Raw genomic sequence first — 20,052 nt, forward strand, 5'->3', positions numbered from 1 at the left:
CACGCCGACTTCAGAATGTTGAAACAATGTTTGTCCTCAGCTACTCGTCTTGCCTCGCGGCACATATCGCGTGAACAAATACTGAACAAACTAGAACACGTGTTGGGTTCGAGAAATGTCATATCAGACCCTGTGGATACAGCACCTTTTAACGTTGATTGGAAAGGAATGCATAGGACCAGAAGTGCTGGTGAAGAGAACCGGAACGAACAATCAATTGTTGTGACTCCTAGAGGTACTGAGGAGACAGTTGCCTTGATGAGGTTGTGTCATCAATACAGGATTCCAGGAACTGTTTCTTCGAATATTCTATCTAATGTTAAATACAACGAAACCATTCGAGTAAATTTTTGAATACTACTGAAGCTCTGCTGCAACGGATTTTTTCTGATGTATTGATTTTTGAGCCAGGGCGGTATTTTTGCGTGTGTTAATACTTCGGAGAAAACTGCGAAATATCGAGTTTGTCAAACCAACTCAAAACAAAGTGATTTCAAAATGGCAACTTTCATTAAAGTGGAAGAATCAAAGCGAGTTCAACTTGCAATCAAATAAAAAGATACTGACGACTTTTTCATTCGTATAGAATTGTGTAGATTCTGCTTTTTTACAATGTCATTGGAAGCTCCTGAAATTTTTTGGGAATCTCGTGAAAAATTTGGATGCTCGGCTTGAGAGACATCAGATCTTGAATAACTGCAGCACTAAAGGACACTTAAGAATGAAAAAACTGGCTTTTGAGATCTGTTCTTTACCACTGTTCTAAATCAGAACATACTGCGTGAAATGGAAAGCTTCTTGCTGGTTATATCGATAGGCGCATCGCAATAAAATTCAGTTCTTGCTTTTTGAAATTGAATTTTCTATCATCTTTGATACGCAAAACTGGTTTTGTTTGCAAATTTAACGGAGATGATGATGAGTTGTCACTGATTAAAGAGAGCTTATCCCTTTTTGATTGCCCAGGCGGAACAATGAGGAAGAAATTCCCCCACAAAAAATAAAATTAAACAGCGCATGTTAAAAATATCACTACGCAAAATATCAAGTTGACATGGTCAAGAATTATACTTAAATAAAATAGCCAAATTGGAATGCAAAATATTTCGTTTTTGTACCTTTCCTAGAGTACTCTTCTCAAAGGACGGCAAAGAGATTAGAGTGCCATTAGAGCTACTGATAATGGTTGTATATGGGTACTCTAAAATTTATTAATAACTCGAAACGTCGAAAAACAGTACTCTAATATACACCTTTTTAACCGCACGTGGTATTTTTGGTACCACTTTTTGCTAATTATACGCCCCTGAAAAAGCGTTTGGCCTAGAGCAAATGCTTTTTAGCTAAATATTTTACTAGTAATATGATAGATTGTTTTGCACTTTGTACCTTGCTGACAAAGGAACTATCATATCAGGTTTTCCCAAACATCCTCCAGCTCCGCTGTGAAGTGAGCTTGGCTCTCAGACGTCCGGTCGGACTACCAACACCACTGCACAATCATTATTAACTGAAGGTGGTGGCGCTGAGCAAGATTGAACCGAATTTAGTCAAACGGGCAAAAGCATTGCGTACCAATTTCAAAAAGGACTAATATTTGCCTGGCCTTATGCAATCTATTTAGCAAGCGTTAAGCATTAGTGATTGATTACGTTGATTGAAAAGTGATTGAAAAGCATTTTGAGTTATTCTCTTCGAAAAAATTTATATATTGAGTTTGCGGAGGGAATAAAATTTTTTCAGCCAGGAAAAGCAGAAAGCTTTTCTGGCGCGACACAATATTGCGCAAAACTATGTACATCCAAGTTTTAACGAAATCTCACTCAAGGACTCAACCATAGATTTTTGCAAGATACATTGTAAAATATGCTATAAATATGTAACATGTTTCCACGTGAAGATAATCAATTTATCCTGTATATGAATGACAATAATCATGTGAGTTTATATGCAATTGTTACAGAAACAAAAATGTTGTGAACTTCGCAAGATTTATTGTAGAAATGGTTTTTAATAGCTGAGATAGCGAGATTTTATTGGCTTTCTCTCGTTTTTCACGACTTTAAGAGGAGTAATGGTGATTTTTTTACGACTGGAAGAGGAGTATTGAGGAGCGGCTTTTTCAATCGATAATTGTTTTGGAGTGTATTTAAAACAGGGTATTAGAGCAACTCTTTGCTCGTTATGTTGATTTTATGTCAACACCATTATAGTGAGAGTGAGTAAAGTTTGGGACCTTTGTGGGTTGCGACCCCACAATCTCTTAATTGATTGCAATCCTGTGCTCTCCACTGAGCCAACTGGTTCACATTGCGAGAGTCTTTCTATGCTCTCTTATATAGAGCCATCATTTCAAGCTCCATCTTATAATCACAACCTACTTACTAGATTGTATATTCCAACACAGGATGTAGAAGTCGATGCCGTATGTGAAACTAATTGTTTAGGCCAAACGGCTGAAAAATTGAAATGAAGAGAGAATAGATAGTGTTTTCTGTTCACATCGTTTTTTTGGGAGTGAATGAAAAAGTAGGTGTGAAAAAATTGTCGCTAAGTGAACGAAATTTTTTTCACGTGCAGCTGTTACAATGCAGTTTTGTAGTTTTTAGTCCAACTTTTTTCAGTCAAAGTTGTTTCTCTTATTTATATAAACTAGTTATAAAGTGTGTGTGCAAGTACTTTCGACCATGTGAAGCAAATAAGTTTTAGATTCAATTTTCAGCGATTTACCATTTTGTCTTCTTTTAAGTATTTCAAATAGTTCATGTATTATTCTTTAATTTTTTAACAGCTTTTGGAGATTTTCGTGGTTGAAATTAGTTGGTGTAGCAGTTGCGGTGTTCTTTCACATTCTGATTGATACTTATTTTAGTCGTGCTGTATAAGTTTGAGTAACTTTGATCAGTTTTATGCCGATTCTTGTCTTCTGATTTTTTTGCCTAATTCTTCTGATTTTACGTCTCTCTCACTTCAAGTATAAAAATTTCTGTTTCTTTCAGGTTTTTTGTTCATTGGATTTTTTAATTGTTGTTCAAAGTTTCTGTGCCGCGTATTGAGTCAGTGATTGACCTAGCAGAACTTATCACTTGCTCCCCAATTAATGGTTGTGAACTAATTTGAAAGCTAAATAGGCACTTTTCACTTAACTCAATTATACAAATTTCTAATTTCTTAGGTTTGTTCTTTACATTTTATTTTGCTGTTAGTTAGGGCCGTATTCTTTAAAACGGAAGATTTTGTTTTGTTTTCAACTTTGACTAATTTGTTGCTTAGTTCTTGTTGCTCATACGTATTGATGAGTCTCTAATCGACAAGTCAAATTTTGAGGGTCTTCGCAGAAGATTTTGGTCAGGCTGGGGCCTAGCATTTTGTAGAGGTTTTTGTTAAGTGTTTTTTTTTTAATTTTAAACTTTTGATTCTTAATTCTTTCCACCCTTTGTAAGTTTCCACTGTATATAGCTTTTAAATTGTGATGTCTGTCTTGTGTTTGTTGTTAACCAACAAAAATCACGTTCATCAAAAGGTTTGTTGCAAATATGTTTTGAAGTCGGAACTGGTGAAGAATTCTCAGGAAAAGGTTCAGATTTGAGTTTTCTTTCAACATTCTAAATGACTTGTATGATCGCATAGTTTAATTTCTTTAGTGAGAAGCTCGCTGAAGCCTAAATGAATTTGTTCTTCGAGTCAATTCGGAATGTTCTGATTATGATTTTTCAGTTCGTCGTCAGTTTTTTATGACCTTATGAAGTCAAGCTCTCATTAAATCTAATTTCCTGTTCATTTATTCTAACAATATCGTGTGCGGGGTCCTTTTTCCACTATTTGTGGAGAGAGTTTTTGTTCCTTCGTGCGATTAAGTTTTTGCTTTCTCAAAAAAGATTTATTTACTTCAATTGAAGAAGATAAAGTAAACTGAGTATAGTGTCAGTCTAATTCAAGGTTACTTGTGGACAGCTAATAGAAACCACGCATCAGTTGTAAAATTTCTTCGAAATCAAATTTTAACATCTCAGCACTTTGCAAAACAACTGAAATTTTTCTTTTTTGGTCTTTTTAATAGCCGCACAGCGATAGCTGGGGCTATTATTGCGCATCTGTTGGTTTTTTTTCGTCATCGCGATATTTGATACGACCATTTGACGTCACGACCACTTCAAATCTGCTTTTTGTTCATTCGTTCATGCAATTTCAGCTAGAGTGCGTGCGTGACGTCTTTTTTCGCTCTTAATGCAGCGAGTTTTTTTTGTTCATTAGGGTGATTAAATTTTTGGTCACACTTGACTAACCTCACTCTCAAAAATGACTTTCTCGCTTTGAAATTGACTTTTATTTACTTTAATTCAAAGAGATAAGGTCAAATGGGTGTGTGTCACTCTAAATGAAGGTTATTAGAGCGCAGCTAATAGAGGCAGCAAAATATAAAATATCAGCCTTCAATGAAAAGACGAATTTTTTTGGTCCGTCTTTTCTGTTTTTTTGAGACTGCAGATCTACAAAGCTATTGCGGCTATTTTCTGGCAATCTGCCAGCTATGTTTTACCTTTTTGAGACAGCAGGTCTACAAAGCTAACGCGCTTATTTTGTTTTTTATTGGGTATCCGAATTAGAAATTGAGTAATAATACAACTATTTTTTGTTACTCACATGAGAAATCTTCAGAGTGCTTTACAGTCATCCACAAAAAGCGAATGGTTCCAATTATATATGAACAAAAAAAAATACCAAAAATATTTCAGAATTAGAAGATGAGAATCTCGTGTTCTATTTAATCAATTTTCTGTAGCCATAACAAGACAAAGTCAAACGAGAAGATTTCCTTCTGACTTTTGAATTGAAGTTTATAATGAGACATTAACCTAAATTTAATTATTAGGTTTTTATCTTTCTGTGCGTTGGTCTAAGCCTAGTGTCTAACAATGAAATGTAGTTAGCGAAACAGTTCTGCGCTGTAGTGTGTTCGCAAGGAGGCAATACTGGATTGGTGGGTGGATCTGTGCCGATGACGTCAAACGAATTAATTGTCAGCTTCTCCAAAATGAATCAGGTAACTTTCTTCACTCTCTTGACAAAAATTAGCGGGCGAAACTTGCCTGCACTAGCTTGCATTGAACGATTGCAGAGATCCGCATCCGTTTGGAGGTTAGATGCCAAAATTTAGTTCCAATCAAAGCAGTTCTATTGGGAAATTACGAACAATATTCGACTATCGCGTGCTGTCTGGAACCCTAGGAGGTTGTTGCATCCTTGTGGAGTTTTTTAGCATTATGATTGTCTTAACACTGAAAGTGCTAAGTGTACACCATTAAAAGTGCTAAGTGTACACCATTAAAAGTGCTAAGTGTACACCATTAAAAGTGCTAAGTGTACACCATTAAAAGTGCTAAGTGTACACCATTAAAAGTGCTAAGTGTACACCATTAAAAGTGCTAAGTGTACACCATTAAAAGTGCTAAGTGTACACCATTAAAAGTGCTAAGTGTACACCATTAAAAGTGCTAAGTGTACACCATTAAAAGTGCTAAGTGTACACCATTAAAAGTGCTAAGTGTACACCATTAAAAGTGCTAAGTGTACACCATTAAAAGTGCTAAGTGTACACCATTAAAAGTCGAACCGCCGGACTGGGATCATATCTTAACAGGCTTGAAGAACTGTGAATTGGTCTTTTTGTTACGAAGAGCAGGTTACATACAGGTTTACAATTATTATCTACTATCATTAGCAATTATCAATTTCATGCTAACGTATTTGAACCAATTGTGGCTGTTATCTTTTGCTCTCATATCTTAAGATGAGATTCACACGCTTGTAATTGTCCATTATTAGCCAGTTTTCCAAATTGCCTGAAGTCGCATAAATCCTTAATAAAGTTTTGTGTACTGTTTAAAATTTTTACCAGAGAGGGCCCTTTGATCCATTTTTCTACGCTTCTAAAGATTTTTGACCTCATTTTGCTCAACTTTAAGATTTGTTCGTGAGTTCCCCTTGAATTTGTGGCGATTGAGATAAGCAATTCAGCTGGCAGGAGTCAAACGCTTCTTATGAAGATTACGGGAGTGATCATAATTTTGACAAGAATAACAAACCTTTAAACCTAATTAAATTTGGTTTATGCCTTGTGTTTTTGGCAGTAAATGTTTGTATAATTTTTTCATGAAAGAAAGATGTGACAGCATGGTGGAGTTGCAACGGAAAATCCAAGGTGCTCTTGAATCCGAATTTGAACGAAAGTTTCATTTTGCATTTTTAGCCAACTATCATAAAAGTAATGATAGGTTGTTTGGTACGGCTGCCATGACAAAGGGACTATCATACCAGGCTTCTCCAAGCATTCCCCAGCACTGCCGTGATTGAAGTTAGCTTATTAACTTGGCTCTCAGATGTCCTGTTGCAGCAGCACCGCCACCACCTCACGATCAATTAACTGGAGGTAGAAGCGCATCTCAAGATTGAACGGATTTTAGTCAAACAGGCGAAAGCTTTCTTAGCGAATTTCAAAAGCCACTATTTTTTTTCTTTATGTACTCTGTTGAGCGTGCATTAAACTTAAGTGATTATTTGCAGCTAAGTTGGTAGCTTTCCCAGTTTAGAACTCTGGTCTGATTTCTGTTTCCGTCTGTACGTTCACCAATTCATTCACCTATGTGCTCCATAAGCATTGATGGGTTCCATATCTTCGTGGTCAAGTGGAATAAAGTTTGAATATAGAGCTAGATAAAAATGCTTATCTGCAAACAGCTTTGAAAAGGTAGCTTATAGTTTCTGAGTTCTCATGGTCGCCGCCAGTTGTCAGATCCCCATCGGTTTGATAGTTAGTTTATAAGACATTGTTTGTTTGAAGGGGTTCTGTGTAATAGGAAGGAGCCTATTTCTATCCTAAATAACCTCAATACCTTATTTTTCAACAGATATTTTTTCAACAGAATGGAAAAGAAAATGTGCTCGCTTTTTTTAGCTTAAAACCTTTTTGGGAAAACGAAAGAAGTTTATCTATCATTCCTGGATTACTCAAAGGAAGGGATAATTTTCTGTCTGATTTTTCAGTCTTTTCACTCAAGATAAAGAAAGTATGTAAGTTGTAATTACAGAAATCTCTTCTATGCATAGGTTCCTTAGTGTACCTGTGAATAGTTGAAACGGAGCCCAAAGCCTATCAATGTGACCTTAAAAGTCGTTTTCTTCTGCGACCGTTTTTTCCCAGTTACTCCTTAATAAGCGTTCAATTTGATTAACTATTTCAAGCTCATTTTATTGGAGAACTGACAAATGGTGATTTTTGCCGGTGAAGATAGCTGAAAATACCGTTCTTCAAACTTCTGTTTACGCGTTTAACAACATTCTGTTGATTAGTTGGCAGGGAAGAAAAGCGCATTTTTTGAAACGTTTTAAGTTTTTAACTGCTCTCAAACGAAGTTTGTAGCAATTATATTAGTCCCGTGGTCTTCCGTTTTTATGGATTTTTCGCTTGACCGATTTTTTGTCTGACCCATTTGACTTTTCATCCTCAAAAATGGGATAAACAGGTAGCACCCAGCGGGCATTAAGTGCTCTTAGAGCCTCAGCTCGCTAGTCTTCAAGTATGCGATTCACAGAATCTGTTTTGGAGACGTATACACATTGTGTAAAGGGATTGGCCTAGAGTTTGGCACCCTTGAAGTGAGGGGATCTGATGTGGGAGAGCAGTTGCCGGTTGTTTGAAAGCAATTCGCCCGACGTTAGTCGGTCATGTTTTAAGTTTCTGAAATTGTGAAAGATTGTAGACATGACAGCATCACTTCTCATCGACTGACTGCTGGTTTTCTAGCAACGCCTTATACCAGCTGAAGCCTCATAGAAACTTAAAGAAACGCGTTTTCACTGAGCTGGTTACGTCAGTCGCTCGCAAATGTTTTTTAATCAACTAATTGACTCCTGAACTAAACAAAAAAGTAATAACTGAGAAACATTATTTTCGTACTCGTCTCCGAGCACTGTCACTGACTGATGAAACGTTCATCAGAGTACCAAAAGAGGTTGCTACTGCTTTGGTTGAATATGGAGAGCGGGTTTATACAATTATACGTTCAGATATCGACAGGCTACGACAATATTTTGAAAGAAATATATTTTAATAAATTTTTGGAGATATATTTTAATATTTAGGTTTCTGATTGTAATTTTTGACCTGATCTTAGCAGATTGCTTCTGACAGTTATTAATTAATAGTTTAAATACTTAATTCGTTAATTTTTGCCAATTCAGCCTCGAATAATTGGGATTTCAAGGTCTTAATCAATGAACCCAAACATATATAATGATCACGCGTAAATTATGTATACAAACACGTTACATTAATAACTTGTTCCGATGCCGATAAATAGTTTTGGGGAAAACTTAAAAGTTAATGAGCCATTTGTCAAATGATCAAAAACCAACCTGGTCGATAAAGCGAAAAGCTTCAATTGGTAGTTAGATTTAAAATTTATAGCTGTGCAAAGAAATTGGAAGCGATTGCTTATATTTCTTAGCATCTTCGACGCCATTAGTGTTCTCATTGGAACTAGAGCCAATTTTTACTGTAATCAAATTATTAAACATTATTTGTTTGCAAGAGTAGTTTATCGGGAAAGAGCTAATTGTTGCAGCCAGCCGAAAAAGATTGAACGGTTGAATTTTGTAATCAACAATACCTTTGTCTCTGTACAATGTTTTGAGCTTTTTGGCTGTGTATGTAAGCGCTACGCACAAAATTTTGACACGGTTTTTCAAAGTTTCTGAAAGTAAATCTCAATTTTAGAATGTTATTAATTCTCGTATTTCGCCTTTTTGGCCCAAACTTAAGATGGTTTGACCGCTTTTTCTTCACTGTTTGTCATGCTTTTAAAATTTTATATTGCAGATTTTGAGGACTTGAACTGAAGATCAAGCGCAAAGTATACATACAAACTTGTTACCTAGAAGATGACAATTTGGATGCCAAAAAGTTTATATTAATTTTGACGAAAAAAGCTAAAAATTTGGTGATTATTTGCTAAGAGATCAAAAACAACCTTGCCTAGCGTTTTTTATTTATTTTTGCGACTAGATGGGAACTAGATTGAGTAGAATGTTTGGGACTAGTTTTTCTAAAAAGAGACGCAGATATTTTGTCGCGGTCTCGAACACGAGTAACAAGAATTTTATTATTAATAGCCGCACAGCGATAGCTGGGGCTATTATTGGCCTTCTCTTGGTTTTTTTTATTTCGTCGTCATGATTTTTGTTACGACCATATAATGTCACAGCCACTTTTTGTTCATTCGTTCATGCAATTTCAACTGAATTGCATGTGTGACGTCATTTTTCGCTCTTAGTGGAGCAAGTTTTTTTGTTCATGCGCGTGATTAAATTTTTGGTCACACTTGACTTACCTCACTCTCAAAAATGACTTGGTTTGTGTCACTCTAAATGAAGGTTTTTTGAGATCAGCTAATAGAGGCAGCAATAACTTTTACAGATTTTTAATCAAAGTATAATAGATCAGCCTTCACTGAAAAGACGAATTTTTTTGGTCTGCCTTTTTACTGTTTTTTTAGACTGCTGATCTAAGAATCTATTGCGGCTTTTTTCTGGCAATCTGCCAGCTTTGTTTTTAATAATTGAATTCAAAATGAGCTAAAGGTACAAAATGTACTAAAGGTGTTCATAGTCCGTTTCAATTTACAGAGTCGTCTAAATGTAGATTAGCTGAGATGGGTTTATTTACACCTTAAATATGAACAAGTTTTCCCCCTTGCCGTATATGGCAAGTACTAGTGCAGTTTTTTGCACTTAACGCATTGATTTCCCAACTTGAGAACGTCATTCATGTATACAGGGAGGACTGGCGAGTTATTTTATGATCATCATAAATGACGCGAAGGTAGAATTTTTCGCCCAAATTTATTGTTGATGTACACTGATAAATTTGTGATATGAACAAATTGGAAGCAACGGTTCGGTTCAAATCAGAAGCCATTATTTAATTATATCACTTCACCAATATTCCTCGCGTTTCTATACTCTGCGATTTATCACAATTTTTTCAGTATAATTAGAAAAACAAAAAAATGGAGTTCAAACAAACGTTGGATGCAAGGGTATCAAATTGCTTTGTCGATGCTCAAACAAGCTAAACGCTTCATGTTATTTAGAGGCGATTAAGATAAATGCATTTTGTGAACTAATTTTTTCAGATGATTCTTTTGTTGATAATTCGATTACTTTCAGCAGATTTTTTTCCAGCTACCGGTTCTGTTCATGCATAGCTTTAATTGGTCAAAGTTGGTTGAAATCATTTTTCGGGGAGCGTTTTTTTGGGGAAGATAATTGATGTAGATATTTAATAGGAGAGGACAGAGTAGTGAGCGCTGTGGTACCCAACATAAACCATTTTTCTTACTTTTAATTATCAGCTTTTACAATATTTGTTATGTTTTGGGGTGGCTAGCTGTGATCTTTAGGAAATTTCCGCCGACTTTTGCCCAATTTCATGACATTGGTCTGTTAAAGTCTGTGGTTCAATGTCAAAAGCTTTTTTGAAGTAGGGCAGAACAAATAGATGACTTTCTTTTGCATCAGAAAATTTTGACCTGCTTTGCCAAATTGGCTGTGGATTTTTCCATCCATTTCAATCTTTATAACTATCTTATCAAAAGCAAACAAAAAGAGCCTATAAAAGAAACAGATTTCATTCCAATATAATTTTCAGCAAAATGCTAAGCAACTCACCAAACAACTTTCGTTTCATTGTGTATAGTGCTCAGTTACTAATACCAACCCAACAAGCGGCCGAGTCCATTTCGGGAAAACGCCGTAAAACAGAAAACCCTCAGTTGTCTCTAACCTCACAGCAACAGCCCAAAGGTTTAGCCCACTGGATTGATCAGTTTACAGATTGGCAGTTTGCAGTCGTCAACCATGAACCCAACAGGAGTGAAACAAGTGCATCCTTTAGATGGTGCGAAGACATCTCGACAGAACACCAGCACATCATTGTCCATACAAACGGTAATCCTAAACACATGGAGAAGACTATCAAGTCCTTTATTCGACATGAGAGCAAAATTCTCAATGAAATCAGAGCACGATTGTTTGTACCACAGAGCTCTTTTCAAACGTTTAATCAACAGTTCCTCCGATTCAATGCATCAGAGATTTCTAGACGACGAGATATCTTTGAGGAGTTCATACGAAACCCTGATCCTTTAAGAGAGGATATACCAAAGCGGAGCCATCAGATGGATTTGGTTTGGGAAATTTAGAGATCTAGTCCCGCTCGCAGAACAGAAATAAACACATTGACGGAGTACCAACGCAGGCTCATCGCCAAAATTGAAAGCCTAGAAAGTACCGACTCACCCTTCAAGGATAGCGTTGAAGCTTCCATAGATATTCTAGCAACTGGCTGGGGATCTCTCTACAAAGCTGAACACTCAACATACATTGAAGTGCACTGTGGACTGACAAATGCGCAATGTTCCTGCTGGGAATGCTGGGATGCTGCACTAGAGGACAGTGATAAAAGGGAAAATTCCGATGAGTCATCTAAACAAATAAAAAACTGATAAATAGAGATAACATTACATAACTCTTTCATTTACTACCTTATTTATCTAGAAATTAGTCGCATGTACAATATTGGGGATATAAATAAAGTTTTGTGTAATCTCAAGCTTGTATCCCGAGACTTCCCTCAGAACGAGAAATCTAAAAATGGCTTTATTGCCGTTTGCATGCTCATAGACCCAAAAATTGATGTGCATGCAATTAACAAGCTGGCTCCATATGGTGGACTCATTGGACCTGGGAACAGTGCATTACATAATTATTTGAAAGAATCAAAAATTCTGAGAGTGCATGCAATTTTCCACGACGCCTATGGTTTCATGAAAGAGGCACATAATAAAGGACCCGGTTATGTCTACATGATTTCTAATTTCTCTAGTCATTTCTTATTGGGTCATATTAGCGGTATCGTTTACTGATCCAGATTTAAAATCTTTTGGTCTAAAGAGTTCGAACAATTACCATTTTGACATGACAACATTCGATCCAAACTTATTCAAAAGTTGCATATTTCAAAACTAGAAGTTCTTCAACTTTCACATAACAATAACAACCTATCTATTTTGGTTAAGAAAACAATGCTGGAAAAAAGTCAACCAGCAAACAGTTTTAGTTCAGACTGAATTAGACTTAACTTTCAGTGAGCTGCAATTACTTTCCGAAGCAGGAAAATTGGCTGAGTACTTTTTGTTTGCATCAGAAGAAGCTGCCAAGTCACCACCACCACCAAAACCAACAAGGAATTGAAATTGATAATGACTGACTCGCCTGACTGCTCAATCGATTTAGCCAATAAAATATTTTTTGACAAGCACAATCAAGAACGACCTCATTGGAAAATTGGCTGCCTTGTCGAGAGATCAATGATAATTTGCTTCATTCATTTTTTGGTTCTCATCTGCTCAATTGTTTTGTGCACTCTCTACCTGTTTGTTTTCAATTCTGATGGTGAGGATCATTCATACCTCTGGTCAGTTTTAGCATTTTCCGTGGGTTGTATTATACCAACGCCGAAATGATCAAGAGAATATCTACTGATCCGCACTTACTTATGACAGTTGTAGGTCCAAGTGGTTCCGGAAAATCAGTACTTGTGGCTGACCTATTAGTTCAAGCAAAAGTTTTTCAACCTCCATTCGACAAAATTTTATATATTTACCAACACTGGCAACCTCGTTATGACGAGCTGAAAACAAAGATTGACAATATTACGTTTGTCCAGGGATTGGATTGGACTAAACTAAAATCGTGCGGTAAAACAAAACGACAACTTTTAGTATTTGATGACATTTATAATGAAGCAAGTAACCAAGCAGAGTTTCTGCAACTTGTTGTTTCGGGCAGGCGTCATAATGAGCATGCCATTATTTTGAAACATAATTTGTACCAAAAAGGTCAAAACGCAAGAACCATCGACCTCAACGTTACCTATATTCTTTTGCTGAAAAACCCTCGCGACACTATTCAAATTGACTGCCTTGGAAGACAGTTGGGTTGCCGATCACTCCTACTATCGGCATACAAAACCGCAACGGCAGCACCATTCGGTCATTTATTGATTGATTTAGATCCTCGATGTGACGAAAAATCACGTTTATGCTCACAGATTAACGAAGATGTAGCAGTATTTTTCTGTGCGAAAACGCTACAAAACGTTATCAAACTTGATGAGTCATTCACGTCATCTAAATACTTTAAGTCTCTTTCTAACTTGTATACCCTTGCTGAGAAAATTTTTCCTCCTACAGTGTCCAGATGCATTTGTAAAATTTATCCTAGATTGTGTTTATAACATTGTCAAAGGCACAGTCATCCTTGATCCTGCAATATCTACCCAGAAAATAAAAAAGTTTGAAAAACTTACTTCTTCTTTATGTGACCGTCGCGTGAAAGTCAACACAAAGCGAAAACTACTGGCAACAAATCAAGGTATAAATTCAATTGTACTTATCACTGCCCCAATTCAAAATCATTTTTCTTGATCATGACACAGTCAGCCGACGAATTTATACTGATATCAACAGAAACGTATAAACAGTTGCTGACATCAAACTCATTAGCACAAAAAGAAGAAAGTACAAAACAAAAAATCCTAGAAAAGAGAAATGTTGATAATAGCGAAGCAATCGCACAATTAAGCGCTGCATCAGCACTCATTTCGCCAACAAAAGTTACGGAGTCAGTCCCAGATTCAAAAACTTATAACAACAATTCAAAACATCCATCTAACTTATCAGATAATCAAATCCAATGTGTCACTGACGAGCTCATAAAAGTAGGTTTGAGTGGCGGAAAAATAGAGCGGAGCAAAACAATTCTTATTTTCCTAAGCAAAACAAACATTATTATAGTAAATCAAAGCACAGGAAAGCTGCATTGCTAATTAGACGGCAGTGCGTCAACATCAGATCTTCTGGAGTTCCTCACAAACCTTCAACTTCCAACCAAGAAAATCAGTCAGGACGATCTCAACATTTTTCTTAAATTAAAAATTGGGAGTCACCTTGTTGCCAATAAAACCGCAAAGGCAGCTGCTACAAACGATATTCAAACAGTTTCTACTACTAATCAACAGCTTCCATGGCTATCGATGTTCTGAATCTTTCTGAGAAGAAAACATTTGCCTGTTCAAGAATCACAAGAGTTTTATTGGTAATTGCAGGTATCGAAACAAAATCCTGGCCCATCCTCGAAGAAACTGAAATGTGGATCATGCAAAAAAACTACTGAGAAAAAGCACAAAACAACGACCACTTTTTTATTGCACAATATGTGGCTGGGTTCATTTTATTTGCAGTGGGCTTTCCAATGCTTCTGAATACAACAACGACACGTTCGCTTGCATGGAATGCAAAAACGAGAGAGTAATATCTACAAAGCTTTCGGAGAACTCAGACTATAAAAAAGCTCATAAGTTTTATACAGAAACTGGGTTTCCCAGCTCATATAGCAGTCTGAACGGTCTATGTGCTGAAACCAGCTTAAGAAGAAAAACAGTAGAAAACTACTTGGCAACAAACTCAACATTCACAAAATTCAAGCAAGCAAGACAAAGATTCCTACGCCTGAAAGTGCAATCGTATAGGATCAATGAAATTTGGTCAAGGGATTTAGCTGATATGCAGTCGATTGCGAATGACAAAAAGTGAATCAGATATCTGTTGGTTGCAGTAGATACACTAAGTCGCTATTTGCGTGTCGAACCAATGAAAGATAAAAATGCAACAACAAAAAGAGCATTCTTAAAAATGTTTAAAACAGTTCGGCGCAAAGCATTTCCTGAGAAAGTCTGGGTTGACGATGGAAAAGAATTTATTGGAGCGTTCAAAAATTTTTGTAAGGCTAATAATATAACTGTTTATCAGACTCATAACGAGAAAAAGAGTGCATTCGCAGAGCGGAACATTCGGTCTCTGAAGGCCCTCATTTACAAATACATGAACCAAAGTCACACATCAGAATACATAGATCAGCTGCCGAAGTTAGTAAAAGTTATAAACGGGCGCGTAAATAGAGTCACGGGTTTAGCACCACAGAACGTAACGAAAGATCACACCAGTTATCTCGTCTCGCTGAACCTGAACGGCAGAATACAGAAACCAAAATTTAAAATAGGCGACACAGTTCAAATACGCCGAAAAATAGAAACTTTTGATCGTGGATATAAAATTCAGTTTAGTCACGAAATTTTTTGGATAACAAACATCTCAACAGTTGATCCGCCAACATATCGGATAGTCTCTCACGACAAACGAAGAAATTCAGGGAAAATTTTACGAGTCTGAGCTTGTTAAATTTCTGGAAGAATAATGACAAATCTAACAAACACCTTCACAGTAAATCTCATTTTTAACTCATCAACCGACACTTATCCCAACAACACCTTGGCAACCTTCACAAATCTACTACCAACAGTGATTGATCTCAACAAATCCAAAGGTTTGTGGCAAGTAGCTTTACTGGAGATGTCATGGCCCCCTAAAATTAAAAACGTCACAAACGGCATGATTGAGGTAGAATATTTTCAAAATGAAGCCACCACTGAAATCGAGGAAGAATCAGATGTTGAGTTGTCTCCTATTGAACCGTCCTCAAACACGAGTTTATTTGTACCTATTTCACGGAGAAGGCGAAAACCATCAAGACCGCGTGCCAATGGCTCTGCGACACGACCAACCAAAATGAAAATTCCCCAGGGGAACTATCAATCTACAGATACGCTTCTGCAGAAGATCTGCGAAAAAGTTTTCAAATCGAAGGAGCCTGATTCATGGCCTTTTGAGTGGTCAGTCAGTGAACACAGTCAATTGTTGAGAGTCAGAGAAAGACGTAGACACGGTATAGAAAAGGAGCACGAGGATGAGGCAGGCTTCATAACTGCGGATACAAACACCAGTGAGGAAGCAGAAAACTCAACCACAAACAAAACCGAGAAAAGAATCAAAATTGTTTCGGCGGATTTGAAGAACATATTGGGCATTAAGGTGCTTTCCTCGCATTCAAAGCCAATATATCCCGTAGATATATCTAGAGGACGACATACAATGTTCGTCTATTGTGACCTGATTCAGGACGAAATTCTCGATAGCAAATTTACGTCCCTTCTACGAACAGTGGCACTGACAGCTAACACGAACAACCATAGTAACCATGGTGACATTATCAGTTATCAATCGTTTTCAAACCTGCAATGGAAGACAGTTGTCAAGTCATCCTTTCAATCGATATCAATATTGCTAAGAGACGAAACAGGCCAATTAATTCCCTTTCTTTCCATTGGCCGGACTTGTCTGACATTGATATTTCGACTAGTCAATAGAACTATTCATTCGAAAAACAATCACCGAGACAATCAGTCTATGAAGCAAGCAAGCAAGCAATTCGATTTTCATACATCGAAAGAACACTTTTTTATTTGACACAACTTCTCAGTCAAGCACAAATTGTAAAATTCAACAAATGGACACCCACTACGAAGCTCAGATTGGGTTCAGCAACAACGTACAAGCGCATGGAGGACCAGCTCGACAATTTGGATCGGGATCAGCGGGACTTGGAGCGCTTGCTGTACGGGTTGGACGGTGCGCTCTACCACGGGTTAAAAAGTATGCTTTACCCTTGGCAAAGAAGCTCGGAAGGAACTTAGTAACAGCAGCAATACCAAAAATTTTACAAATAATTGCAGGTAAAAAGAAAATCAGAAAGGCAGCAAAAAATTCAGTAAAACGATCAATCTCTAAAAGCATTGAGCAATCGATAAAACCGGGCGCCACGGCGCCGCGGGCCGTCCGGCGCGTCGCGGAACCGAGCGGCGCAGCACTCGCGCCCGGGCACGCTGCGATCGGCGGGGCGGGTTCTCAGCCCCGAGCGAGTAAGATGCAAGTGAGCAAAAAAGACAAAGCGTTATCAGCAGGAAATAAAAGCAGAAAGCGGAAAACCACTACAACCATCAGTTCGACAAAATTACCTACCAAACGCAGTCGGTCAGAAACTTTATCTAACATCAAGTACTACTAGCACCATTACTAACACAACAAAAGCAGCCTTCGAATTAGAATGACAACGCAGTCTTCAAGTTTTGAATTCAAAAGCCTTGCAGACGATATCGCAAATCCCGTCGCCCATACAGCTTTGGACTTTTTTGAAAAACCAAGCGTATTGATAAATTACGAAAGCGGTCATGGTCAGGAGGTTTTCCAACAAACTGGTCCACGAGGGCCAACATTAGATTTTGTTATAAGTGGTGATCAAAGAAACTGTATCGACATGAACTATATTCACTTGGCTGTGCAAGCAGCAATCTATAACCCAGATGGCAACGAAAAGATAAAACCAAGCGACGGAGAAGCGGTCGTTTTTACCAACAACACATTACAAAGTCTATTTTCCCAAATTGAAGTTTATTTGAGCGGGATTCTGGTTGCTGACAGCAACAATACGTACCACCATCGAGCATTTCTAGAGACCGAACTTACAACAAATAGTGATAGTAAAGAATCCTGGGCTATTTGCCAAGGCTACGAATTTGATTCATCAATAGCAGTTGGCGACAAAGGCAAATGGTTCGCGGACAGATTAGCAAAGACGATGAAAACAAACTACATCACTGACCTATATGGTGCACTGTATGTGGACTTTTTCACCTGCGAAAAATTACTGATACCAGAAGTCGAACTTCGAATATAACTATCGTGCCAGTAATGAGTTTAGCTTAAGATCTCCTGATACTAAATAATTTACAGCGATAATAGAAAAAGCATCTCTATTCGTTCGCAAAATAACACTTACAGAGTCAGTGCGGCTCTCTATTGAGCGAGCACTCACAAAAGCTCCCGCCCGCTACCCCTATATAGAATCTCTGTGTAAAAGTTTCATCATTCAAGCAGGGCAGAATTCATTCATAAAAGAATCGATCTTCGGAACTGAACCCATACGACGCTTGACACTCTGCATGGTCCCAAACGCCCAATTCAGTGGATCATTGACGACTAATCCCTTTGACTACCAAAAATTTGATTTAAAACGTATTGAAATCTTGAGAGGCAACGGCTTGCCCATAGCAGGGACTCCAATCAATACAGAACACAACACCCGACTATATTACAACACCTTAACTGCATTAGGCTTCCAGAACGGAGGAAATAAAATTAGTCTGGAACATTTTCAAGACAAGTTTATTGCTACTTTTGATTTAACTTCATCCCAGGAAGCATCCAAAAACCTTACCCTGTTCCCAGAGCTCACGGGAGCACCAATTACTCTCAAATTTTTATTTTCAAAAGCACTTCCCGAGGCTGTCGAAGTATTCTTAGTTGGTGAACGATTCAGTCAAATTTTTGTCGACGGAAAACGAAACGTTGCCAAGAATCAAACCATTTTGAATGGATAATATTACCATCGAAAAAGTTTGTCAGCAATTTAGTTTATTGAAGTTCGCTTTTTGTGGAGTGTGGAGCGCGGATAATTTACCTCGACTCAAGGTCAGCAACAAAATACGATTTCAAGTTGTCAATACATCGCCAAGAATTTTACCAGGAACTCATTGGATACTTGTCATATCTTTTCCTCTACTCTTTCGTACCAACACACATATTAGACATCGTTTTTCAAACATAGTGATTTGGAACAGTCTTGATATATCTCTCAGTTACTTTGATATTCTGCATAGTCGAATTAATGAGCTGTATTCCGACAAGTGCTTCTATGAAGTATTTTCAATTGTTTCGTCTCCACCAATTCAATCAAAATCCTCCAACCTATGCGGACTCTACTGCATTTATACTGCGCTTGAATTGATAGCAAACAGTCATTATTTTGAGCAAAACAAAACTTATAAAATTAGCCGAAAGATGGAGACTACGAAACAATTGAAAATTAAAATTTTGAAAATAGTAAAAAACCGTGGGGAGAATGAATGAAATTAATTTGATACGATACTTTAATAGCAAATTGAAATCAAGATACCTATTTTGCATATTGTAATTAAATCTTAGAAACAGGAGAATTTTGGTGCTATAAGAACCTTCAAGCACGCAGACCAAACTTATTCCAAGTCAGAATCAATAGTCCAGGCCATCTTTCTTGCTTTTGAAACAGGTTGCTCATCTTCACTGTCGTCAATGATAGTAGTGGTAGCAGTAGTGCTGTTGCTATTATGATAAGATTCCAAGAAGACTTCTCCCTCATTAGAGCTTGCAAAATTGTTATCGGATGCTAGATCCTCAAGTTCATCAAAATTGCTTTCTGATGCACCACACTCCCTAGCTTCGTCATCAATAAAAGGATTACGATTCCTAAGCCCCGCTTATGAAACGCTTTCCATATCACTTAGATCACTCCATTGAACCAATGGCTCACTGTCATCAATCTCGCGGTGAAAGAAGCCTGGGTCAGGGGGAACTGAAACAAGCAAAACAAGATGAGACAGAGTAATATCATGAAAAAAGTAACCCCGATATCGCATAACAAAAACAATAACCAAAAGAAACTGGAGAAGACGCAAAGCTACTATTGTTGGGTGCTGTAACAGAAGACTGAGATTGCTCTTCATCTGGACGGCTCTCGCTCTCACTGTCACTGCTTAGAGTTTCTCTCTCAGAAAACACAAATTCATCTTTTGGCTGCTCTTGAAGTAAACTAAAATGTACATGTGGCAGAGTGCTGATACCATCGGACTGAATGAACCTCTTGTCATCAAAGCAGCTCTGCGCGACCTTGTTTGTAGTTGAAACTTTGATCTGGTGGTTGTCAGAGTGAATTCTGGTCCTTGCCGCTCTACTACTTTTTCCAGACTCCAGACAACCCAAGTATTTGTCATGATGAAGAGTCTTTTTCACACTCTTTTGAACTCCTTTCGCACTCTGCTTGGCTCCACTTTGAAATTTGATGCTGTACATCTTTGATCGGAGTATGACACATTCCTCCAAAACCTCACCATTAAGTTCATCAGTCATAGTCAACGGAACTTTCTTATTGATCGGATCGTAC

The 20,052-nt window shown here is 37.5% G+C and overlaps 1 protein-coding gene across 1 annotated transcript in view; it reads left to right on the forward strand.

Annotated features, from left to right (window-relative positions):
• The window catches only part of LOC142337142 (D-2-hydroxyglutarate dehydrogenase, mitochondrial-like), a 47,278-nt gene continuing 27,226 nt past the window's right edge, over positions 1-20,052 (forward strand). Inside the window, exons 1-2 of the mRNA XM_075386246.1 lie at positions 1-287; positions 4,951-5,044. Of these exons, the coding sequence (XP_075242361.1) occupies positions 16-287; positions 4,951-5,044 (366 nt within the window). The 5' untranslated portion in view covers positions 1-15. The remainder of the gene's footprint in view (positions 288-4,950; positions 5,045-20,052) is intronic.

This window comes from Convolutriloba macropyga, chromosome 3 (assembly GCF_964194025.1).
Source record: "Convolutriloba macropyga chromosome 3, txConMacr16.3, whole genome shotgun sequence".
NCBI lineage: Eukaryota > Metazoa > Xenacoelomorpha > Acoela > Convolutidae > Convolutriloba > Convolutriloba macropyga.